We start from the raw sequence: 25,964 nt of genomic DNA, 5'->3' as shown, positions 1-25,964 counted from the left end.
TTATTTAAGATTGGAACAGATGCTAAAGGAGATCACCTGCCAACCTCTTTACAGCAAATACTGTAATATGAATGGTCAGGTTCTGAGCCATGCTTAGCAAATAATTGAGGCCATGTCTACACTAGGAGATTATTTCAAATTTACTAAATTCGACTTCTGGGCACCCAATTTTACAAATTCGAATTTCTCTGTCCTCACTATGGGGAAGAATCAAATGTAGTCCAAGGCAGGTTCCATTAATGTGGATGCGCTACCTCAGACTCAGAACCCTAGGAAACACTCTAGGGAGCTGCAGGAGGCCTCCTGGATGCCAATTAGTTTGAATTAGTGGCACTAGAGTCTTCACATTACCCTTATTCCAAACTTACAAGTTTGGGAATAGTGTCATTCCTCATGAAAAGCAGGACTACAGAGTTAAAATTCATTGGCCCCTTGTTATGGAATAACGGGCTTTGTAGTGTGGATGCATTACTTACACAATTGACCTTAGAGGCTAATTTTGGACTAAGGTCCTACTGTAGACCAGGCCTGAGAGTTGTGACTATTGGGTTCTATTGGAATCAGCAACCGTGTCTATTGGATTCTATGTCCCTGATCCTGCAGACACACGATATTCAAAGATTAATAGTCCAGTAAGGACCACTGAAGTCATTTTGTCAGACTTCCTATATAACACAGGCCATATAACTTTCCCTAGATAACTCTTATGGCAGATCTTTTGGAAAAAATATCTGATCTTGATTTAATAATTGCCAGTGCTAAAGAATGTGTCACTATCCTTGGTGAATTGGCCAGTGGTTAATTACCCTCATGTTAAAAATGTATGCCTTATTTCCAGTCTGTGTTTTTATTGTTTCAATTTTTACACACATGCTTAAAAAAGGAAGCCATTTGAACTACTTACATGCATATGTGTTTGCAGGATCAGGATATAAGTATTCAATTGGTTACCATGAAAAAGGCATAAGGTTTGATCCAAAATTCACTGAAGTCAATAACCAAACACCCATTGATATCAATGTGAGTAGATTTGGGACCTAAAATTTATAAATTAGCATAGTTGCATATTATAAATGATATTGTGCCATTTCTGGAATTTAAAAGCATTTGGTACTATTAAAACTGAAATTGGAATGTCAAGTGAATTAAATGAAAATTAAACATAGACGTTCGATTTTGGAAAATATGGAGGCAAACCAGAATAATTCAACAGCTGCTGTGACAGATCTCTGTGGCTGGATTGTTTTGATGTGCTCTGACTTGGAATATATGGGTTGAGCTGCCTTAAAAACAGCAGATTTGAGAATATCATTGGCTAGCTAATGTCAATTCTTTGAGTTGCAGGGCTGGTCAGCGATCCCAGATGCAAGGAGGACACAACTTTGCCCTTTTAAAAATGGCAAGTAGATTGTAATTATTGCATAGCCAAATAGCTATTAGTCAGTTCCTGACATGTACCGTGTCCTTAAATGCGCTTGTATCTAAGATGACAAAGCTTGGATTGCTGCATTTTAAGAAGTGACTATTTTTATTCATAATACAGCAAATAACTTGAAAATAAGGTATTAAATCTATATTTTTTCATCTGATCTTTTTCTAATAGGCCAGATTGTGCTCTCCATTTACAACAACATAAATGCTGTGTAACTCTATTGACTTCAGATGGTATAAATGGGAGCAGAATTTGACCCTATTGGTATAATTTTTGTTTCTTAATTCAAGCACAAGGATATCAGAATTAAACAACAGCTTGGAGGTTAGCTTTGGGAAGAGTCCATGAAGGTAATTTTAGGAAGTAATCAAAGGAGAGGGCCTAACAGACAAGAAGGAAGAGATTGTTGAAAATGTAAAGGGTGAATAAAGGAAGGCAAAGAATTGAGTTTGGGAATGGTTAATAGAGAGGAGCAGAGGAAACCTGAATGGGAATAGGAGATGAGGTGGAAGAAAGCATATCGAGGTTTAAAGGTGAGAGTAAAGAGCTTGAATCTGCTGCATTAATAAATAGAAAGCCAGTAATGAATCTAAGATTATTTGCAGGCAGTGAACCTGATTGCAAACTTCTTCCTTTGGTGGGCAGTTACTACACAGGTAGATCTAATGAAGTCACATTCTGGCTTGAGGTAGTGATGTCAACTGAAAATGAGATAGGTTTTCAGTGTTTTATGTGGTGAAGGGTTTCTGTCCTGCAATAAATTCTCATAATTCAACATGCCTTTTTATTCTAATCCAGAACAATAAATCAGAATACCAAAAATCTGAAAGATTTGGATTAAGAAATATCAATATTTTTTCTGGGTTCACCTCAGCTACTGTTGCACCTCATGGGAAGTTGTAGTTAGAGTACCTCATGCCCCCATTTTCCACTATAGGCTGGGATTCTGACCCCCATTATGTCTCCTATGATGCTGGGTAATACTTGTGTTCACTTTTTTGTGAACATTCATTTGACCTAGTTTTATTGGTGCACCTACTTGCAGAAATATCATTTCCCCTTATTAGGTATTACACAAATCCAAATTTCCAAGTTTCTTGCATGGGTGTTTGCAGAATTAATTTTTAAATTTGCATGCTGGAAGTTCTTCCACAGTCAGTCAATCAGAGAATAAAACCAATTGCAATTAAATAAGACAGCTCTAGTTTTCAACAGTGAGTATTCAGGACATGGTTTGCAAACCATAAAGACAACACCCTCACTTCCAAATAAGTTGAAGAAATCTGTGAAATAAGTCTGCCTGAAGTGTTCAGTGAACAGAAAAAGATGCTAATTATTCAGATCAGTTTATTTATTGTGGATTGTTCATTTAGTTTTAATAATTACTCAGAGTCTTAGAATAATTCCACCTCCTAGTTTGAGTTTATTTGCTCTTTCTCGACAGTGAGTCTAATTCTCTAGTACTGTGCCTTCTTGCATAGGCATTTACAGTTACAAAGTGGGTGAAAAATATTATAATCACTGAGCCAGGTTTGCATGGATGGAAACGATTACCCATTCTGTCAGGGCATAGAGAATTGGACCCTTAAGTTTTATTTTAAATGCTAATGCATGATTTTTTTTTATTTCCGTATCATTTAGATTCATTTAATTAATCTCAAATAATGTTTCTGCTGTTTGTGCATAGATACAGAGGCACTGTGGGATAACATTGCATATAATCCAGCCACACAAACACTAGCCTGGGAACCAGCCTGTCCCGTGTCCGTCACTGTTAACTTGTGCAGGTTAACAAAGTTGAATGACCCATGTGTAGAACTACAAAACTCATCAATTACAGCTCCAGAGAAAGTAAGCATTATATAGTGTTTTTAGGGACTGTAAGACTAAGGGCTATTTCCTAAAGCCAATGCATAACATAAGTAGGTAAGACATGGAGTAAAGGCAGTTGCAAATGCTTGTTTCTGTGCTCTTCTATCCTACATATGCTCTGATACAGCACTTAAGTTTTTATTGTATCAAAACAGCATGAGTTATTCAAAGAATGAAACACCTGCTATTCATAAAATGGTTTATGGTTGAAATTCTTGTGAACCTAGACATTTTTGCTAAAAGACATTTTTAAAATTATTGTACCTTGATTTTTATGTACAATAAAGCCCTTTTACATCACACTGGTAGTGTAATGGAACCTTAGAATCAGCACAATTATATGTGTACCTGTGCTAATGTCCTGTTACACTCCCAGAATGGTGTAAAGATCCCTAGGTCATGTCTACACTAGGAAACTATTTCAAAATAACTAAATTTGACTTAATAACTCCTAATTTTACAAAATCAAAATAGCAGGTTCCCAGTATGGGGGATCCTCAAAATTAGTGTGAGACAGGCTCTGTTAATGAGAACGTGCTACCTTGACTTAGAGCTCCAGGAATCACTGGGGGGGGGGAGGGGGGGAGGGAGGGGTTATTAGTTTGAATTACTCTGGGGAGTAGTTATTACAAAATAGTGGCATCTAGAGCATCCACACTAACGCTTTTTCAAAATAACTATTTTGAAATTAGCATTATTCCCTGAGAAAAACAGGAGTATAGATTTTGAAATAAGCAGGCCAATATTCGAAATGAAGGGCTTGATATTGTGGATGCTCTGCTTATAAAGTTGACCAAAGGACGGTTATTTTGAAATAAAGCCCCAGTGTAGACTAGGGCCTACTGTAAATAAGAATCAGGTTCATGCTTTTTGTAGGTATTGAAATTGTGGGTGGCTTGATTCTTTTTGAAAAAGGATAATTCATAGCTCACTCTTGTGACTTAATCATGAGGCTTGTGATACAGAGTGCTTTTCCTAAAGCTCCAGAGTCTGGATTTATAAGGTTAGGCAAGAATTGCAGCTTCCTTCCTTTCTTTCTCCAATAGTTGTGGAGAACAACTTGAACACCTGACACCTAGACTGTAACACCAGCAGTCAAATAAAAAGAACCACAAGTTATTAATTTTTAAAAGTCTTGTAATTGTTAAACCAATCACATGATTATTTGGGGCCCAATTCATGATTTTTGAATGTTTGGGATTGGTAGCACTGAAACTGGAAGGCTGAAAGGTTCAGAACTCTTGGCCATGTGGTTAGTGACTATTCAGTCTTTACAGCTGTCCTCATGTCTAGCTTTTAATAAAGCTCTGATCCACAAACACATGCAATCTTAATGTCACATACCTCAGTGGTCCCCGTCGGACTTCTTCTGTGCTTATAGCTAAGAACATGCATAAGTCTTTCCAAAAAGAAGGCTTAAGTTTGCTGTTTTTGGCAATTGTATTAACTAAAATGACAAAAGGGATGGCCTTCTGAATCAGGGCCTGAAATAGCAAGAGCAGAGTGATCAGTTTGTTATTGAATTAAAGAAAGCAAGTCATTACTGAATCAATTAGTTAAGATTTAATGGGTCACATTCTCATGGTGTTTGCACAAATCTTCTATTGACACCATAGGAAGTTCTGTTTAATTATGAGGGTGCAGTGTGAATCATAGCATTAATGATCTGTAGAAAAAATTATTACATTTCACTTCAAAATTAATTAGTTGTTTGTTATGTGTTTTGAAAATGAGAAGTGCTATATAAATGGTAGGTATTACCAGTTCAAACTTTATTTAGCAAAAACTCCCACTGAAGGTAATGATTGGTCCATTATAATAATTAAATTATTTTATATAATCGACACATTTTTTTAAAAGAAAAAACCTTCAGTTCCCTTTCTAATACATCAGTCATACAAAGTATTTCTAGCTCAGTGGTTTGTTCTTTCTGTTGATACTGGCTTGTAAAGTAATTCTGAGTACTCTCTGAGGTTGTGTCTACACTGCACCATTATTTCAAGTTAACTAGTGTTATTTTGAAATAACAATGCGAGTGTCTACAGAGCCATTCCGTTATTTTGAAACAATTTCAAAATAACAGACGGCTTATTCTGAAATCTGTAAACCTCATTCTATAAAGAGTAATGCCTATTCTGAAATGGCTAGTTCAAAATAAGGCATGTGTAGATGCTCCACTACTATTATTTCAAAATAGCCCCTTACTAGGGCCATTCTAAGTTATTCCTCCCCATTGCCTCCTGGAGCTCTAAATTGAGATAGCACATCTACATTAGGGAAGCCTGCCTTGGACTAATTTTGAGGCTTCCCTACATTGTAGATGTGCTATTTTGAAATAAGCTATTTTGGAATAACTATTCCAGAATATCTTATTTTGATATTAGGATGCAGTGTAGACGTACCTTGAGACTAATTCTGAGCACTCTCTTTTCAAGCAGGTAAAATATTCCCGAGTGGACACTCATCCAAGACTTTGCATGAAGGTAAATTGCTTTTCTTGTAGATTAACCATTTATACTATCCTTCCTCAATTTGTAGGTATCAGCTACAAAAGATGCATCTCTAATAGTCTTTGGTAAGAATACTCTTTACCTTGTCATCATGAAAAGAAAACAGGAATAAGGGAAATAAGAAATATTAGAATAGGAAGATGCTGTGTTATAGAAGTTAATTCAAAGGTCAGATATGGAAAATGGCTCACATGGAACCATATTTTATTTGAATGGGCTTTAAAGCTGATGACATAATATGGCTAATAGAAATGTGCTTTCACAATGGCAAATTTGAGAATGAGAAGATGTAGAAAATGTAAAAAGCAATGCACATTTGCCATTCATTTGCTGTTTTCTCTGCTGTTAGGGAAAAGGACATTAGTATCTACTCCTCCCATCAAAACTGACATTAAAATTCAGCACCTGATTCTCCATTGCCTTCTGTAGTCAAGGGCTCTCTGGGCAAAGTGGGTATGCAGCTTTGTGCATCTGTTTTGGCAGCACTTTATACAGACTTTGGATAGATGCAGAGCCATCCCAACTCACATGCAAAATATACAGCTGCTTAGGGCACCACAAAATTTGGAGCACCATATTGCCCCAAATGCCATGATGACAGCTAGCGGTTCACTTTAGGCACTGCGTGCCCCTGGTGGGGAGCGGAGACTGTACACGCTCCACTTTCCCCAGGTCTCAATTGGCTTGGGGGTGAGGTACCAGCAGGGTGGATCAACTGGTTTGGCGGGCCAGATCCTGACTGCAGAGGCTCTCTTGCCCATCCCTGGCCTAGAGGTTCACTTGAGTCCATACCCAGATGTGCAATTCTTGAATTTTATATCATCATAGGAAAAGTTTGCAGACCTAATAGTGGATCTGGTCTGAATTTTGAGTTTGCAATGAAATACAAAAGTAGATGAGGTTGGACGTGTTTTCAGTACCATCATGAACATTTACCACATGCACCTTAAAGACAATATTCATTAAGGAGAAGAAATTAGGTCACTGTTCCCTAAGGGTATGTCTACATTACAGTGTTATTTCAAAATACTTTTGTGATGGGCCGTGGTCACATACGACCCCTCGGGGGTGCCTCCCGGGGTGCTGACATGGTCACTGCCACTCGCATTCCCACTCTCTGGGGCCCCTCACTGCCCAGTCCTGCTGGGCCAGTCCGCTGCTCTTCCCCAGCCAAGGCCCCGAGCTGAGGTCCTTGCCCCCACCGAGAAGCAGTACAGACACCGAATCACTTCAGGTCCAAGAAGAGTGCAGTTTAGGGCCCAGTCTCCTGGGATATCACTCCCCAGATAGGATCAAACCCCAAAGAATTAGGTAAGCCCCCTTTAACAATGAAAGAGGGGGAATGTGCATGCTGGTTGCACACCCCCCAACCTCCCGGTAACAATCACTTACACTGGGTTTGATAGAAAATCAAAATGGTCTTATTAAGTTAAAGCAATAGGATTTAAGTAGTAGTAAGTGAAAACAGGTAGAGCAAAGTAGGTTACAAATCAAAAGAAACAAAACTGCTTGGCTAATTCTCCACTGAAACCTCAGTGCAAACTTAATCAAACTCACTCTAAAACCCCCTTTCCAGCTGCCACTCTAAACCAGGGCTCTCTTCCCCACCCTGGGGTCTCAGGCTCCTTCCTTCAGGTGCAGCCCAGCCAAAAGACCCAGTCCTCTCCTTTCCTATTCCTTTTGTTAAGGAGTTGAGGCCTCTCCCTTCCAACCACTGCTCAGACTTAAGGACAAAAGATTATTTAACAGTGGCTCATCTAGAAATTGCAGGTAATACCCTCCATGTCTCCCATTCACACATTTGAAACTCACAAAGTATTCCCCACTCCATGTGCCTAATTTCACACACACAAATGATACATACAACAGAGTAAAACAAACAGAACCAGCAGATCATGACATGAAGCTCAATGGGTTACATGAAATAATTCGCTCAAACCACCTTTGAGTTATGTATATTCATGTCCATGAGTCCACTTCATAAAGCATGGGGGGGGGGTGTCCGTCACAATCTTATTTCGAAATAGTTATTTCAAAATAAGATATTTTGAAATAATGCATCTACACACAAAATGCATTTCAAAATAGCATTTTACTATTTTGAAATAGCACTGCCACAGTGAATGGACTCTGACTCACATTAAGGCTGGCTGGAACCAGGAGTTACTGTGTGGGGCTGCTGCCTGAGGCTAACTGAGGTCTGTGCTTAAAGGAGTCCTCCACCCGCCCCCGGACAGACAGTTCTCAGGTTTCCCTGCTTGCTTGCCTACTTTGATGAGGGACAGCAAAGCATTTTGTGTCTCAGTGCTCTGGTTACCCTCACTCAGGACACCACAGCACTCTGCAACATGGAGCGAGAGCTGCCCCTGGGCACTCTGGCGCTTCTCTTGGACATGTTGCTGTGAGCCTGGCTGCACTTTCTGCCGTCTGGAAGGTCCATTGGGGGGCTGTCAGTATCCAGGAGGCCCTGCGGGAGAGCTTCCACCCTGAGGAGCACTAAGAGCCTCCCTGGTCTGCCCCACTGGGGGCTTTTGCCTCATTCCTCCCTCACGTACTTCCACTTACTCCTCCCTAGCCTCCCTTCCTGATGTCAAATAAAATACATGTATTTTCATGAACACAAACTCTCTTTATTTAACAAAACTGGGGGCTGGAATGAAACTCTGGTGAGACTGGGGAAAGGAGGCGGGAGAGGGGAGAATAGAGATGGGAGAGGATAGGAGGAAACCTGGGAAGAGGGAGCTGGAAGGGGGAAGCAAGGGGAAGAAGGGGGAGGGGAAGTTCAGGGCTCAGGGTTGGGGGTCTCGCCGGACCAACTTGATTTTCATGCAGACCTGCTCCTGGGTTCGCATGTGACCATTTGTGGCCAGGCTGGCAGCTATCCTGCCATAGACGGCCGCGTTCCTCCACCTAGAGTGGAAATCATGGATGTTGGGGGCATCTCCCCAATCTGAATAAATTCCATGATCTCCACCCTGGACCATGAAGGTGCCCACCTTCTCCAGGCCCTGGCAGGCTCCTGGGAGCTGGCAGACTGCTACTAGGGAGTGGTGGAGGGCTGGCTGCCAGTATCTCGCTGACTCATGCTTTGGGGCCACTGGGTCAGGGGCAGTGACTGCTGGCTCTGGGCTGGGAGGCTTGGAGCTGGCACAGGCACTGTGGCCACAGTCTACCCCTTTAAGGGCTCTGGGGAGTGGGGGAGGAAGAGGAGTGTTCTTGGTTGAAGCTGGAGTGGCCACCAGGGCATCCTGGGAAGGCTGGAGGCCCCCTATTTTGATATAAGTGTCTACACTGCACTTATTTTGAAATAGCTATTTCAAATTTGGTGTTATTCCTTGTAGAATGAGGTTTATTGAATTCGAAATAAGCACTCCGCTATTTTGAATTTATTTTGAAATAGCGGTTTGGCTGTGTAGATGCTAGGAAAGTTATTTCGAAATAAGGGCTGTTCTTTTGAAATAACTTTGCTGGGTAGACATACCCTAAGAGATAGCAGTGGTTAGTGTACAGCTTTAAACTGATAAAGCAGAAAAGCAGAATAGAACATTTTAGCCTCCCGTGCTGCAAGCACTTATCATGTGCTTAACTTTATGCATATTACTAATCAATGGTAAATTCTTTGAATATTTGTGCTATGCATCCATGAACCAAACCGTTGCTACTGTTATTCAGGTAAAATAGCCAATTAAATCAATATTTGACTAATTATTATTCTTTTTTGTGTTATTAAGCAGCTGGTTTTTTCAAAGTCAGAGGGACTCCAGGGGAATGTAAAGTTAAGCACATGCATAAATGTCTGCAGAAAAGAGGCCTCAGTGCTTAACAGAACAGGGGAGGCAAGTTGTGAATAGTTCTTTTGCTGCTTTCTGGAATACAGAAACTGGCTGTAGTTAGATTTGTAGTCACTAATTCAAACAGCAAAATTCAGTTCTCCTAACAACTGTCTTTATTTTCAGTTTACAACCAAGCAAGGCTCTTGGGTTAGATGCCCCTTTGCTCATGGAACGTTTCCAGGTAAACAATGTATTTTATTAAATTATAATAACATTAAATTAATAATACTATTAATTAATAATTATATTAAATTAACCACTCAACTACAACCTTTCTCCTCAAGTAAATCTTGTTGGTTATTTCATATCTTCTGAATTGCATCGATAATATTTAAGAGTGCAGTTTTTCCATTTGTAAACTCCCACAGTAAATCAAGTATTTGTAAAGATAAATAATAGCCTGTTAAAATCAAGATAGTACTTGATATGACAGCTGACTGTATTCAAACTGATAAAAATGGTTTTATTTTAGCGCAGCATGGTATCTACTGCCATAGTATTTCATATATTATTCATTATACAAGTGATTGCATTTAAAATAAAGAGCCTTTCTCCCCAATTTCAGCTTGGAAGATGGGAATTGCTGCCAGGGCAGAAAAGATACAAATCTCTTTCACCTCACAAACTATGGCACAATTTTCAGCATTGGTGTGTAACAAGACACAGATGTCTTCATGTAACTCTGTTGGAACACACCACTCAGTCTCAGCGGTTCGTATGCTTTATTTCTCAGAAACAGCTATCAATCAGGCAGCTTTAGCATGTTTAATTTGAATTTATTGCCATCCTTTGCTCTGATGCCTGGACAAAACTAGCAAAAGCCGGACATACACGCTTTGGAGCAATATCCATAATTAGAGCATTTAGTCCTGGTTCTAATCTTACCCTGATGTAAGACAGGAGTAATGCCACTGAAGTTAAGTGAGTCACGCCAGCGTGAGTTTTGAGTGCTTGATTTTGCAGCCTGAGTGTTCTTCTAATGTCGTATTTTTGGTTTTTTATTTATAAACATGTGTATTTCATGGGCCCACTTCATTACCACTAGTGCAGGGATGTGTCAGAACTGTATCTGCCTGTGCTAGCTTGATTCACTGTGCTACAGGGGACTCACTCACAGGGCCATACAGTGGATACCACATCTGATCTCCCTTGAGGTTGCTGGTAGGGAGGACAGCTTTATGCTTTGCTAGATCGGACATTTCACAAGACACCTGAGGGAACAGACTGCCTTGTGGAGGCAGTACCACTGTACAACCTAGTCTTGAACCCCAATTGACAGTGTGGGCAATTTCTTGGGCAGTGTTGAACAGTTGTAGGTCCCCCAGGGAAGGGGAAGTTGTGGTGTCTTGCTGTGTCTGATATCCGAGCCAGCCCTATGTGAATTTGGGCGTATATCTAGCTAAAAAATAATGGAAACCATGGGACTTTCTGAGCCTTATTTAGCAAGCACTGTGGGACTGATTCTCAGTTACTCTAATACACCTTTACACGTGTATAAAGGAAATGTAAAAAGGACAAATATGCTCACGCCAAAGTTAAGGCCCCTTTCTCTGACAGTTTGGTGTAAAGGTGCCTTAGTGTCACTGAGACTTATGCAGTGCATATTATACAAGTACAGTGAGAGGAAACTGTGGGAATGTCATCAAGCCAACAGTATTTTAATAGAGCTGACTGCAACTTGGAGTTTCTGTTCTATGGGGTATTCTGACATATTGAAAATGGTTTGGAATAAAAATGAGAGAATTTGAAATTTCCAGAAGAAAGGAAATTCTGAACAGTTTCATTTAGAAATCTGAAAGGTTTCTATTCAGTTTTTCTTAAACAAAATTGAGTGGTTGTTTCTGATTCCCCGGATTGTCCCTGATTCCCGAGGATTCCCTGGGCTGCCTCTAGCTCCTGGAATGGAGATCCTGGTAGTCCTGAGAATCCCACAGAACATAAGCCTAGACCTGAGGGTATAGCAACACTGCAGCTGGTTCCCAGAGTTTCCAGGCTCCCAGCTCCATAGCAGCTTACCATGCAATCCAAAAAACCTGGCAGGTTTTGGTGGAAGTTTTCTGAAAACAGAAAGTTTCTGCAAAACATTTTGACAAATCAACATTTTCCAGTGGAAAAAACATTTTGTCAGAAAATTCTTGACTAGCTGTATTTCTTAACATGTTACGGTCAATTATTGTGTCATTGTTTGTGGTTATGGAAATGATAGCTTGTTCTTTATTCATCAGCAGACTAATGGAAATTTGCTCATGGTCTTGTGACAGGCACTCCATGTAGTTTACTCATATTCCCACCAGAGTAGAGCCCTCAATGAAGGTTTCTTAACCTGCTTTCTGTGGAATGTCTAGTTTCACATTAGTATCTGGCTATATTCAAGTAAGAAAATATTCTCTTTAGCAGTAAAATTTGTGTTATCTAAAGTCCATCATTTTATTATTATGTTAGTAAGGCTCCTATCCAAGTATTTAAGCTATGGTCCTGGATGCACTTGGCATCTGTATTGTTCTTGGGAAGCTGGTAGCAATCTCTACATTTAAATTTCCTGTCACTTTTTGTTGTAAAGGATTCCTGTGACCTTTGTTAGAGAAGCTCTCATCACCTTCATTTCTAGCAGGCCTTTGTTATTCTGCAGGGAGAATGCCCTTGGCTATGGAGCCATGTAGATTAATGTACTCGAAAAAGGGAAATGAAGTGGTGATTTAAATAATCTCTGCTTCATTTACATCAAAATGGCTGCTGTGCTGTGCCGATCAGCTGTTTGGTGGTGCAGCGCAGTAGTCTGGATGCTCCGCAGTCAACAAGGGAAGCCCTTGTCAACCGCCCCGTTGTGCCTCGTGGAATAAAGTTTACTGGGGTGGTCTACAAGGGCTTCCCTTGTCAACCATAGAGCGTCCAGACTACTGTGCGGTGCCACCAAACAGCTGATCGGCATAGCGTGGCAGCCATTTTGATGTAAATGAAGCAGAGATTATTTAAATCACCACTTCATTTCCCTTTTTCGAGTACATTAATCTACATGGCTCCATCGACGGAGCCATGTAGTCTAGAAGTACCCTCCGTGTGGACATGCTATTTCAAAATTGCAAAATACTATTTCGAAATGCATTTTGTGTGTAGGTGCGTTATTTTGAAATAGCTTATTTCAAATTAACTATTTCGCAATTAGATATTTCGAAATAACACTGTAGTGCAGATGTACCCTCACTTACAATCTCTCGGAAGGGTTTGGAAGCATAACAAAATAACAACTAAACACAGACATTCTACAGCTGGCCTCATGATGCAGCATCAAATGCAGACTCTGTCCTGAGAGCAGATATTTGGGAGGGGAGTGGAGAAAGCTGCTCTGATCTGGGCACCATCTCTGGGGGAACTACTTGGAAATCAGGCTGGGCTTCCCTGGGACCCGGAGGCCCATCTTTGCTCCTCTGGTGAGCTACATTGGGATCAATCCTGCCCAACTCCTTGGAGAATAGACGAGAAAGAAGAAGAGCGTGAGGCCAGGTTCCCAGGCCTGGACCCAGTGTCCCATTCATCTCTGGAGCATCACATGGGGGGGGGGGGATGAAGTTCCTACAGCTCCCAAAGATGTGTATATGCATGTGTGTGTGTGTGTGTGTGCGCGCGTGTGTATGCACGTGCACATGTGTAAAGAGAATTAGCTGAGGTTCTTCCCTTTCCCACTAACCAGCCACATAACTCAGCATTCCATTTCCTCCTCGGGGATAACAGCTTGCTTCTGTCCCCAACCACTGCAATTAGTACTGTGGCCTGAATCATAGAAGTTTGTGCAGCAGGTGTGAACTGTTCAGTGTTCTCTGGTCACATACACACTCAAATTTGGTTTTACCCATCTCGGGTAGGAAACGCTACAATTACATTTTAAAACCTGTGGTAAGAGAATGTTATTTGGATTGTTCTTGTCAAGTCAAGCTCTTAAAAGTTGGGAAATACCCGATTAGCAGTGGCTGTGTAATTTTAATTTGTCCCCCATGTGTCTAAGCATTTTATGACACAGTCTGTAATTACATGCTGATGTACTGTTTTTTCTGCATGATCTCTGACTCATTCAGTGCCCAGGATGGAACCACGAGGGTGGCAGAATTAAGGTTGTGCAGTCAAACATGAAGCTGGCTTTTCCTAATTTTGTGGGTTTGACTTCACTACTGAAATAGCATTCTTTGAATGTATTTTTTGTCATGGTTTCTAATATAGCTAATGTATTTGAGCTACATGGAATAGCTGAAAAGGCTGGTTTGAGGTTTGTAAAGCAGAAGAATAAATAAGCACTACCTGCAGGAGACCACTTGACTTCAGTGGGATTTTTGCCTGAACAAGGACAGCAGGAATCAGACTTACTAGTTTTAATGGCCTCCAGAGTTTAGATCAGTGTTGCTGAAAGTGTTCCATGGGACTGCTTTGGGAAAGCTGGTAGCGGGCTCACGCCACTTTGTTTACCTAAAGGACCCATAGCCACAGAGCCTTGGGGCTCCCATTGGCTCTTGTTTGACATTTCCAGCCAAGGGGAACATCAGGAAATGCTGTGGCCTGGGCTCCTGCTTTCCGCAGCTCCTCTTGGCTGGAAATGACGAGCCGGAGCCAATGGGCACCATGAGGGTCTGTGGCTGTGGACCCTTTAGGTAAATAAAACAGCATGGGACCACTAGCAGCTTTCCCAAAGCAGGCCCATAGAATACTTTGAGCAACACTGGTTTAGATGGTTAAAAATTCATGAGTAAGAGGAATGATTAAGTAGTATTGGACCAGAGCCAGATATTATTGTGAAACTGGATGTTTCACACCCAGGACCAGTTTGTTTAGAAATGTCCATTGTTTCCATAGTCCTGTAGCACAGCTTGATATGTTCTCTTTAGACCTTAGTGATGACATAATGGAACCTCACGTAGATCACACACGTCCTTGCCCCAAGAACATGAGCAATTTCCACCAGGGTACCATGATGACTTAACTCTGAGCCATTGTTTCCCTAAACAATTGTTCATAGCCTCAATAGTAAGGTCTTCACAAAAGTGTTGGATTAAGGCCACATTTATCTAGGTTATGTCTGTGCTCAATAGTGGTCTTGCCTGAGGAAGGACAGCCGTACAGAGTCCATAGTTCCCAGAGAAAGAAAGTCAGTTGTCTTTTTGAGCACAAGCCCCAAATAACATTTTAGGCAGTAGAACAGTTTTTAGGGTCACTTTATCCTCAGGGTAATGCTGTTCTTAAAGCACAGACTGAGTAGCTGACTGTGCAGTGGGGGGATCTGAAGCACAGATGGTTCTCCCCTCTGGCCTAGCTAGACTGTGGAATCGAAGCAGCCTCCATGACTGGTATCCTCCCATTTTGAGAGTGGGGAGGGTGGGGGAATGGAAAGTGGCTCATTAACCAGTCTCCCTTCCTGGTCCACCCCCAAATCCACTTTCTGCACTTAGACCCTGCACTGTGCTCCATAATGTGCTCCATAACGGGCCCTCTTCATGGGTTCCCCAAATTGTGCAACAGAATCAAATCAGCTGCACTGTGGCCAGAGGAAAGGGACAGGAGGAGAAGTATTTAAAAAGACAAGAATTTTCAGTAATGAAAATAATCTGCCATAATTTTTAAGGTGATCAAATTCATAACATTACTGTGACAAAAGAACAAAAAGCTGGAGGGAGACACGGTATTTTGTTTGTCCAGGAGCTATGGAGTTAACAACTTTCCTCTTTGTTTTCACCAGGGTGACTCTCATATCACAAATGTCAATATTTCAGGTGAAATATGTGGCTCAGAACTTTGCATTCAGGTAGGCTCTACTGATTTGCAGATAGACTCTGTACTAAATAAACAAACTGGTGTGAAATAAGAACCTGCGGGCAGTGTCACAGCTGCCTCCTCCCAGCCAAATGTGATCATGATGCAGTTGGAGGTTGCAAAGAGCATTATTAATAGCTTGAATATGCTGCTTGTCCCTTGCTGAACTTGTAGTCATTGTTTTAGGTAGAGACACATTCTTGAGCTCTTATTTTTGTAGATGGCAAACAGTGGACTTCTAAGGTTGTTAAATTAATCCCTCCTTCTAACCTTTTATAATGAAAAGATGATAGAAGGGCAAAAGGAAGAGACACATAAATGTACTAACATTTTCTGAAAAACAAGTCTAAGCGCTTAGCAGAAAATAAGAGCACATTCAGGCATATATATGCAGTAGTAAACAAGGAGACATGAAGCTTAATAGCTGACCGATACATATTTTAATGACCATTACTGAAAACAGAGCTGGGCAAATAGTGTACAGAAATGTCAGCACATAGCTGTACAATTCTTTATAGAAAATAAATGTGAAATGCAAAGAGTTGATTCCACATGGAAAGGAGTGTTACATGTGCTTTGTGAGAGTATTTGCATCAGAAACTTAAGGAATATTTTTATTGTTATTTTATAGCAGCCAAAAGTATGCTGGGCACTTTGTAAAATAAAAGAAAAACAATCACATTTTTTTAAAAAGAAATCATCCTGGGGGGAAGAGGGAAGGTGCTGCGCTCCAATGTTCTGGCCACAGACCTGGCGCACAATTGTTGCTTTCTGCCTATAGTCAGAAACTGAAAGTGACAAGAGTCATCTGGAAAGGCAGCCAGAGAACCCTTATTTTCTTGTAACATTTTCAATTTTGCAAATGAGGCATTATGCACCAGCAAATCATTCTGACAGAAAATTCCCTAGTAGCTATGTCTCCTATAACCTTAAAGTAACAAAGAGTGACACGAGTATAAGCAAGGACTGTCAATTTGCTTGTGTTAATGCCTGTAATTAACGCAGGGCAGGTTAACACATTTTTTTTAATGCGTTAATCGCAGACCTTAGTGCTGCACTGCCCCTTTGAAGTGCTGCTCCTGCACTTCAAAGGGGCAATGCAATGCAGAGCCCGGGATCAGCTGGGGAGTCCCCAGCTGACTCTGGGCTCCACTGCCCCTTTGAAACACATGGACTCCATCTCTGTGAGTTTCAAAGGGGCAGTGAGTGGAGCCTGGGATCAGCTGGGGACTCTGGGGAACTGCTGCACGGAACCGGGGTCAGGTGGGGACTCCCCAGTTGATCCTGGATTCTGGGGAAATGCTGCTGGGAACCCGGGATCAGCTGGACAGTCTGCAGTTGATCCCGGGCTCCATGGCAACTGCCCCTTTGAAATGCCAGAGATGGTGTTTTAAGGGGGCAGCCACTGCAGAGCTGATCTGCGGCTCGGCTGTGGGGCGGTTGCTCCTTTAAAACGCCATCTCTGGCATTTCAAAGGGGCAGCTGCCGTGAAGCCAGGGTCAGCTGGGGACTCCCCAGCTGACCCCGGGTTCCACTGCCCCTTTGAAACAAGTGTGATTAATCGCAATTAAATTTTGTAATTGCTTGACAGCCCTACTATACACTAAACCACTGAACAATGCTTTGGTTTTCAATAAACCAAAAAGCTGTTTATTTTGCCAAAACAAATTATCATTAACAATATCGTTAAGAGGGAAATAACCACTTTTTCTTTCATTTAAAAGGGCTGGAGGACAGATGTAGATTATTCTGTTCCACTGCAGATCTGCGATATCAAATGCAGTAAGTACTAATAATGTCACATGGAAGATTAGCTATTGAAATAGAGATGGGTTTGGCACCAGAATCACAGTGTCCTGGCACTAACACAACAGTACTTGTCCTTCTTGGGCTATGTCTACACTACAGAGGGTTTTTTTTTGGAAAAACAGCTGTTTTTCAAAAAAATCTTCAGTTACATCCACACTGCAATCGTGTTCTTTTGAAAAAAAGGAAAGAACAGAAGGGTTTTTCCGATAGTGGTAATACTCTTGCTACGAGGAAGAATGCCTTTTCCGAAAGAGCTCTTTCGGAAAAAGGCATGTGTGGATGGGGAAAAGGGTTTTCTTTCGAAAGAAGATGCCTCGAGGAAAAAGCACGGGTGCCCTGGTGGCCATTCCATGCACAGTAATCACAACTAAAATGTGAGATAGTGTCTAATCAATCTGGACACTATCTTTCGAAAAAGCACATCGCTTTTTCGTTGCACTTTGGCAGTGTGGACGCTCTCATTTGAAAGAAGTTTTTTTGGAAGATCTCTTCCGGAAAAGCTTTTTCCAAAAGAAGCCTGCAGTCTAAATATAACCTGGGTTGCAGAATTCAGGGTCAAATCCTGCTCTACTTACTCCGTGAGTAAAGAAAGAGAAAGGATGATGTTGTGACTAAGGGTGTGCCTACACAGCAGTCTAAACTTGAAATGAGATATGCAATTTGATATACGCAAATTGCATATCTTATCTCGAATCTATTTCAAAATAGCTTATTTTGAAATTTGGCGTGTCTATATAGCACCAAATTTTGAAATAACATGCTATTTCAAGCTATCCCTTATCCCTTGTGCAATGAGGTTTACCAGGATGGCAAAATAGAGTGCTCATTATTTCGAAAGATATTTTGAAATAATGGGCAGCTTGTGTAGATGCAGAGTAGCTATTTTGGGATACCTCCAGTATCCCGAAATAGCTGTGCAGTGTAGACGTACCCTAGACATAGAACTAAAATTCAGTAAACCTTCTAGGGTAAATTCCCAAAACGGACTTTCTGTGTGATTCTGGCCATGTCATTTAATCTCTCTGTCCCTCAGTTCCTCATTTGTACAAAGGGGATAATATCAGTTCCCTGTCTCATGGAGGTGTTGACAGGATAAGTTTATTAATGGTTTAGAAAGTTTTCAGCTACAGGGATGGGCTTAAATGTGTGTAAGTTTATGTCCTAGCAATGAACAGTAGTGATTTGAGATCAGGGCTCTCTGAAGGGACATCCCCAACACAGGAATTTTGGATCTGAGTCACAAGAGAAGCCCTGACCTGAGAATTCGAGGAGCAGTCAAACTGAGAAGAAGGCTCCACTAGACTTTGTCATCTTTTCAGTCACGTGCTTTAATAAAATCAAACCATAGGACAGAGATGAGGGTTGACATCATATAGGGCCTATGGACTGTTAAACATAGATGGGAACATCACCTGCTCATAAGATCCTTTGAAAGCGTAGCTTTAGATACATAATTCCTTGTACAAATTTTGTTTATGCCGGAAAAGTACTTTCATAGTTCTCACATGCTTAATGAAGTCTATTACTTACAAAGTCAGAGCCTGTTATTTTAGCCTTGTGACAAAGCTCTGAGGGAGCGCTTGAATGGGATTTGGTAATTCATTTTCTTTAAAAAATACTATACCACATGAAGTCAAACACTGACAAACATTCAGCACTTTGTCTGAGGTTATCAGGATATAACTGCCCAGGATGTGATAAAAGCATATAAAATAATGATGGTTAGTAAAGGTGGATTGGGAGATTCCGCTCATTCAGTCTTTTATCACATAAGAGCAAAGAGAAATTAAATTGAAAAGTGGGGAATTAAAAACTGATAAAAGGAAACACTTTCCCCAGTGCGATTAAACTATGGAATTAATTGTCACAGGATATTTTTGTTTCAAAGGATTCAACAAGATTAAAAAAGAATGTGTCTGGACATTTATAAGGATATTGAGAATATCCAGTTATAATTAATTCTTCATAGCGGGTGTTAGGTCTTAAAACAGTCTGAGAGAGATCAAGATGAGATTGAAAATGTGATGCTGAGTATCCCACATTTGCCTACTGCAGGGTTTTCTCACCTCCCATTGAAGTATCTGACACTGGCTATTTCAAAAGCAAGATACTGGACTTGATGGATCTCATTGTGATCCAGTATGGCAGTTCCTATTTCCAGCTATTTGTTTGGAGGCCTCAAAAAATGAACTTTGTGGTCTGCAGCAAATGATACAGTTCTAGTGGATAGTCACAATTTAGAAATTCTTTGTTCTCAGATGTGCATTTTCCATAACAACAAATACATTTTCCCCAGCATTATCTTCCCCAAGTGAAGACGATGATGAAAACTCCTTAAAGATCATATTACTGACAGCAATGATTTTAATCCTGCTGACCACGATGGCTCTCCTTGGACACAAAATGTTAACAGGTACATAGTGAAGGGGATGGTAATTGGAGAATCAGTCCATAATTTCTTGACAGTCTGGAATATACAATATTGAAAAACAAATGAAAAATAACCACATAAGATGGAAGAATAGTAAAAAGCCTTGCCTAGCCTCCAGAACAAACGTTACCCCATTATCCAGGCCTAGATACCCAAATTATCATTCACACTGGGCTCCTGCTCAAGATAAAACCCTGGGAGAATAGGCATGTTTTGGAACTGATGGTCACTAGATCTGGGCTCTAGGAGAAGAAATGAGGACTAAAGGAGAAGAAATGAGTGCCAAAGCTTGCAGCCTGTAACTGACGATGTCTTCCTGATAACCCCTGCTAAACAAGGGGACTGCTAGCTGAAATGTCCAAGATGGTCATGGGTGCCAGGGTATTCTATGGAGAAGGAGGCAGTCTCTCTAGCAGCTAGTTGAAACAAAACCTCCTTCCAAGTCCATACCAAGAAGTGTATGTCTGCAAAACATCAGGACAATTAGACTTCATTCACTCCTGGAAAGATTCTGATATTCTTAATCACCTTGAATAGCACCTTACTCCAAGTGTAGCCCCATTGATTTCTATGGCACTATTTGTGGAGCAACGTGCTAATCAGTATTTTATTATTGTTTATTATGGCAGTGTCTAAGGATCAATCAAAATTAGACCCCGTTGCACCAGGCACTGTGCAAATACAGTGTAACAGACAATCCCTGCCCTAAAGAATTTATAGCCAAAGACCATGTCTACACTTAAAGCTTACAGCGGCCCAGCCATGCCTGATGCAGCTGTGCTGCTGTCAGAGCACTTGTGTAGCTACATTTTGACGATGTGAGAGAACTCTCATGCTGGCCTGATGAACCCAGCTCATTGAGTGGGGTTAACCCCATTAATTAACCCCATTGATACTGCCCCATCCAGCTGGTAACTACTGCAGGGCTTTTTTAAAATTTGTGGCTCAAGATGCTAGCATGACTTTCTGATCCTTTCCCAATCAGATCACTGTGCAAATATTTGTAAATGATTTTTCATTGTTTGCTCTGACATGGGATTAAGAAAAAAGATCATCTTTATAGTTATATGCCAGATTTACCACATGCATCTTTACAATAAAATTATCACGGACATCTGTAAAAGTGTTGGGTAGCATCAGTCCTCTCAAAATGAAATAACCTAACATTATTTCAGGTTGCAGTGGGGAAGGTCTACATTTTATATTAGGTAAAACTATTTAACTGGGAGGGTGGTGAAGCACTGAAATGGGTTGCCTAGGGAGGAGGTAGAATCTCCATCCCTAGAGATGTCATTGGATGCTTAATTTCTGTCAGCAAGGTACATTGGAAAAAATCATAGCATTATAGAACACTAGGCTCAGAAGTGTCTCAGGAGGTCATCTAGTCTAATCCTCTGCGCAAAGCAGGACAAGCCACAACTAAATCAGCCCAGCCAGGGCTTTGTCAAGCCTGGCCTTAAAAATCTCTAGGGATGAAGATTCTACCACCTCCCTAAGCAACCCATTTCAGTGCTTCACCACTCTCCCAGTTAAATACTTTTACATAATATCCAGCCCTTATATCACAGATATATTTAGTTCATGCTCATGAAGGTTAATTCATTTCCATATTCAAGACATATTTAGTACAGTATATTTTTCATCCGTCATTCAAAATTGTACTCAGCAACAGAATTTAAGAAAATGGGCAGTCAGACCCTCATGTTTAAAAGCATTAGCGAAGATGCAAAACTTCTCTAATTTACATTTCTTTTCCCTTTGGCTGCCGTTTGATTTTTTTCCCCCAGCAAATTAGGGGGTGTGAATATTCCCAATCAGCTACTGTTAAATCATCTTACATTATGATTTATTTCTCAGTTTTTTACAGAAAGAAACATGGAGGCAGCAGTCCAGCCCAGATCATAAGGCAGAGGTAGTCAACAATTATCTTCAATGTACAACATGTCAGTTTTTTAATGTGCATGAGAGATGTGGGATTGACAGTCCTGAAGAAGTCCTGAAGAAGCCTTGTAATCCTCTGTGCACAGAGCAGAGGCAAGGGCTTCGTAAGCTTTGTTATATCTGTCCTGGGGTAAGCATTGTAGATCTCCCTACATCTGGAAGTAGTTCTGACATTCTCTGTCATTGATAGAACTCTTGCCCTTGCTGCAGCCACATCTTTCTCTTTGGATCCCTGCCTGCAGCTCATGGTGTCAGAACTGATTGAGACCACTGCTGGGAAAGGAGACAATAAATGAATGAATAAAGGAAGAGAAAGAGAGGGAAAGGGAGATATCTCCATAAGAAGACTAGAAGGAAGCTGTGGAGCAGCCCCCAGAACAGGAGAGGTGAACAGAGAGAGAGAGGGCACTGCAAGCTCTCAAACTGAAAAGGCCCAGCCCAAAGATGAAGGCAAAGGAGGACAGGAGAAGAGCTTGAAAAGAGAAAAAGAAAAATTAAACCTCGTGGTAGCCTCCCCCCCAAATACTTTAATCTTTATGTGGAGGGTTAACTGCTTAGCTGAGAGGGCACTTCCATTCCCACACCAAACCAATCACTTCCTTCCCACAAGGAATGTGATGCCACTTAGTTTGAAGTGTAGTAATTTATTTTATTTGGACACCTGTGCACTGTGTGGATGTAAGAAGCCAAGTCCCTGAGTTGCTGAGAAGGGCTTAGAACTGTGTAAATGCTATGCTGTACTGTTGCAATAGACTTTTCAAGTGAGGGTAAAATGCCAATCTCCTATCCTGTTTAGTTTCTCCACTAGAGTGAAGAGTGCCCCTTCCCTGCATTGATGATGGTGACTTGTGAATTTAGCAGAACTCTTTCAAGATCCACAACATCCTTCTCCAGGTTTACTTTACATGTTACTTGCAAATTCTTGCTCACACGAGTAGTTTTCTCTCGTGCAATCAGTCCCCATTGACTTGGGTAGGACTATTCATAAGTGTAAAAGGCTTTACAAGTTCTGAGTGTAACATTTTAACATCTTCAAATGAGGGACTATCATATGTGGGTGGAGAATCTGGCACACAATTTCCTGTGAAATAAATGGAGCATTTAAGAGGCCAGTAGTGGGTAGGTTTCACAACCCAGATGCTGTATGTATTATGGGTACTTCAAGATTTAAAGATTTCTTCCTTTTAAATCCATAAACTTGAATAACTAAGAGTTATGGAACGAAAGAGATTTTATCTAAACACTGATAAATTAATTTGTCTCTGGCCAGCTGAACTATAGCTTTATTTTCTGAAATCTTTCTGATATCTTTACAATACTGGAGCAATTTCTGCCATTGACAGACATATAACCCTGAAATTCTTCTCAGGTCAGTCTATTCAGTATTTGATGTATTGTATTTCTTTGAGTCAAAAGCATTTGTATTTTATTTTCTGGAAAAATTGAAACAACTTCATAGTTTTGTAAAATAATTTCAAATTAAAATGACAATGTGCCTTTTCTCTCAAGGGAACTAGTTCCTTCTTCAATCCCATTAGTTAATTGGAAAACCCCTTTTGTCTTGCATGGAATATAGGTATTATGTAAAGCATTTTGTCAACATAATGGACTAACGTGTTTTTGTCTTATATTATAATGTCAGTATTTATACTTGCAACTGAATATAATACCAAATACTATACAAAATGTTCAGTGTTTGTGTTTTATTTCTTTTAAAGCTCTCCAAACTCCTTTTCAAACATTCTTAATTCCCCTTTTGTAGTAAGGAAGTGAAGTTAACTAGAACATGAATCATGATGATGCCTGAAACCCATGTAGGATTGGTTATGGGAGGCTGGGAGCAGGGGAGGGAGGCAGAGATTGATCAATAAAATACATTTTCTATTTGCATGCCTGTTTATTTTAGGATCCTTGAGGGGCAATTTAAAAAAATGAAAACAGCATGTCAGTTGAAGACATGTTTGCAGAGCTGAAACATATGGCTTCTTAGGCGCCTGTGGGAGGAGAAATAATGCTTGGCTCTTTTGATGTTAACGCCTATTATACCAAATGTGCATTTTACTGAGATGGCAAGGAGGCTGGGGGTGGGAAGGCCTGTCTTTTTCAGTACTGGAGACAAAAGAGTAGAGGTGCACAGATAGCCTCTCTAAGCCCTTCAGCTCTCCAAAAATGTGGAGCTTAGAACTTAGATTTATGATTGAAGCACTAGTTAATTTACATGGCTCCTTTACACTAGAGCCTTATTCACACTTCTGAGAATCAATGTAGGATAGTGCCCTTTTGACATTTTACAGATCTTTGTTTATAATGGATTCAATCCTGGCTCCTCCCATTTCTCAGATATGGCGAGATGTGGGCTAGTATTTTCTTCATCTGTCCCCAGCAGAGAATGCCTACCTGAAGCCTGAACCTGTTCACTAGGAAGGGATTGACTGGGACCAATGTGCTTTTGTAACCTACACACCTAAGCTATATCTACACTATAACCTCTTGCGCAAAAATATGCAAATGAGGCAAAGCGTGGACTATTGCCACATCTCATTTGCATAATTAATGAGGCTCCGTTTTTGTACAAGAGGCTACATGGCTCCTTTTTACGCAAAAAACCCCTCTTGCGCAAGAGCTATTCTTCCGCATTTTTTTCAGGAAGAAAGTCTCTTGTGCACAAGAGGGGTTTTGTGCAAAAACAGAGCCTCATTAATTATGCAAATGAGGCATGGCAATATTCCATGCTTTGCATCCTTTGCATATTTCTTGTGCCAAACGGGCGCAGTATAGACATAGCCCTAGTGTGGTTCAGCGTCCCATACAGTGGCACTTAGACCACTTACAACAACAGATAAAAACAAAAGACCTCTACAGGCTGGACAGAGAGCTGGTTTTATAGCTCAAGCTGTAGAGGTTCCTATACTAAGCTCCAGAGGTCCTAGGTTCAAATGCATCCGGTGGTGATTACATTTTGTCGCAATAAAACCTTAGGGTCAGATTGTAGGTTATCTTCTGTCACCCTTGCCCAATTTGAAATTGAGTAGGGATTACTCAATATGAGTAAATGCGGTGGCATTTATTCCATTGCTCTCATGCAAATCTGCATGCAAATCTGCTGTAACTGCACTGTATTCTATGAAATTAAGCTGAATTTCTATGGGTGTAACTACAGAAAATGTAGCCTCTGGCTGCTAGCTTCTGAAAGGGGAAGTTGATGGCTATGCCTGTCATTTAGTTTGCCCCATACTTCCCAATTTAATACCCTCTTTTCTGCAGCCTATACACTTTTTCACAGTTTAACCATCCCTATTGTTGAGCATGTGCCTTTTGCTATTTCTGGGAAAAGTGGCACCAATTTGGCTAAGCTATGTGTCTTTGAAAAATTCTACTTGGTACATTCTCCATAGAGATGTTAGAGCAGGGGTGTGCAAATGCTGGTCCGCAGGTTGGATCTGCTCCTCTAGAGTTAGCTCCTGGAAGGCCCCCACTGCTATGTTTACCTGCACAGCCATAGGTACCAGTGATCACAGCTCCCATTGGCTGTGGATCACTGTTCCTGGACAATGGGAACTGCAGGAAACAGCATCCCAGTCAGTGCCACTTCCCACTGCTGCCATTGGCCATGAACAGTGATCTGTGGACAACGGGAGCTGTAGGCCATGCAGGTTAATATAGTGGTGTCAGCTCCCGCTGCCATGTTATTGCCTACCCTTATGTTGGGTGCCAAAGTACCTATTGCTGCAATGTGTGATTAGCATATAAGATTTTGTCCATGTGTGATTAACAGCTACAGTGAAAAAGGAAAGAGTTCTTCTTCGAGTCTGTCTTTGTGGGTGCTCCCCATCTCAAAGAACTTCAATAACTGCAGAGAGTGAGCAACCCTCTCTTCTTCTAGGATGTCCCTGTGGGGGCTCCACCCTATCTATGGTGGAACACCTATAGGGACACCCATCTTGAAGAACTTCAATTACTGCAGAGGGTGAATAATCCTCTCTTCTTGCAGTCTGGAGATTTCCAGGGGCACATCATGCCACCAAGGGTTCAACTCAAGGTCCAGATCCAAAGAAGTCCTGGATTTTGGAAAAATCTACAGCAGCTGATTTTGCTACTTCTGGGAAGAGCCTTCTCTTTTTCTTTTTCTGCACATATCACTCCTATAGGGTATGTCTACACTACCCCGCTAGTTCGAACTAGGAGGGTAATGTAGGCATACCGCACTTGCAAATGACGCCCGGGATTTGAATTTCCCGGGCTTCATTTGCATAAGCGGGGAGCCGCCATTTTTAAATCCCCGCTGGTTCGAACCCCGTGCAGCGCGGCTACACGGGGCTCGAACTAGGTAGTTCAGACTAGGG

At 41.1% G+C, this 25,964-nt stretch overlaps 1 protein-coding gene across 4 annotated transcripts in view; it reads left to right on the top strand.

Annotated features, from left to right (window-relative positions):
* Nucleotides 1-25,763, top strand: part of IL17REL (interleukin 17 receptor E like) — a 65,917-nt gene extending 40,154 nt beyond the window's left edge. For 3 of the 4 annotated variants that reach the window (XM_014573403.4, XM_006122631.5, XM_025184421.3), the window contains 10 exons: nucleotides 1,345-1,399; nucleotides 3,120-3,283; nucleotides 5,740-5,787; nucleotides 9,771-9,828; nucleotides 10,213-10,358; nucleotides 15,367-15,432; nucleotides 17,165-17,222; nucleotides 19,546-19,662; nucleotides 21,538-21,592; nucleotides 22,418-25,763. In XM_014573403.4, the coding sequence (XP_014428889.3) occupies nucleotides 1,345-1,399; nucleotides 3,120-3,283; nucleotides 5,740-5,787; nucleotides 9,771-9,828; nucleotides 10,213-10,358; nucleotides 15,367-15,432; nucleotides 17,165-17,222; nucleotides 19,546-19,662; nucleotides 21,538-21,592; nucleotides 22,418-22,457 (807 nt within the window). In that variant the 3' untranslated portion in view covers nucleotides 22,458-25,763. The remainder of the gene's footprint in view (nucleotides 1-1,344; nucleotides 1,400-3,119; nucleotides 3,284-5,739; nucleotides 5,788-9,770; nucleotides 9,829-10,212; nucleotides 10,359-15,366; nucleotides 15,433-17,164; nucleotides 17,223-19,545; nucleotides 19,663-21,537; nucleotides 21,593-22,417) is intronic. The other variant, XM_075927972.2, reaches the window with a different exon arrangement.
* The last annotated feature ends 201 nt before the right edge of the window (nucleotides 25,764-25,964 follow it).

This window comes from Pelodiscus sinensis, chromosome 1, assembly GCF_052426305.1.
Source record: "Pelodiscus sinensis isolate ZL-2025 chromosome 1, ASM5242630v1, whole genome shotgun sequence".
Taxonomy (NCBI): Eukaryota; Metazoa; Chordata; order Testudines; family Trionychidae; genus Pelodiscus; species Pelodiscus sinensis.
This window is presented reverse-complemented; position numbering and strand designations above follow the sequence as displayed.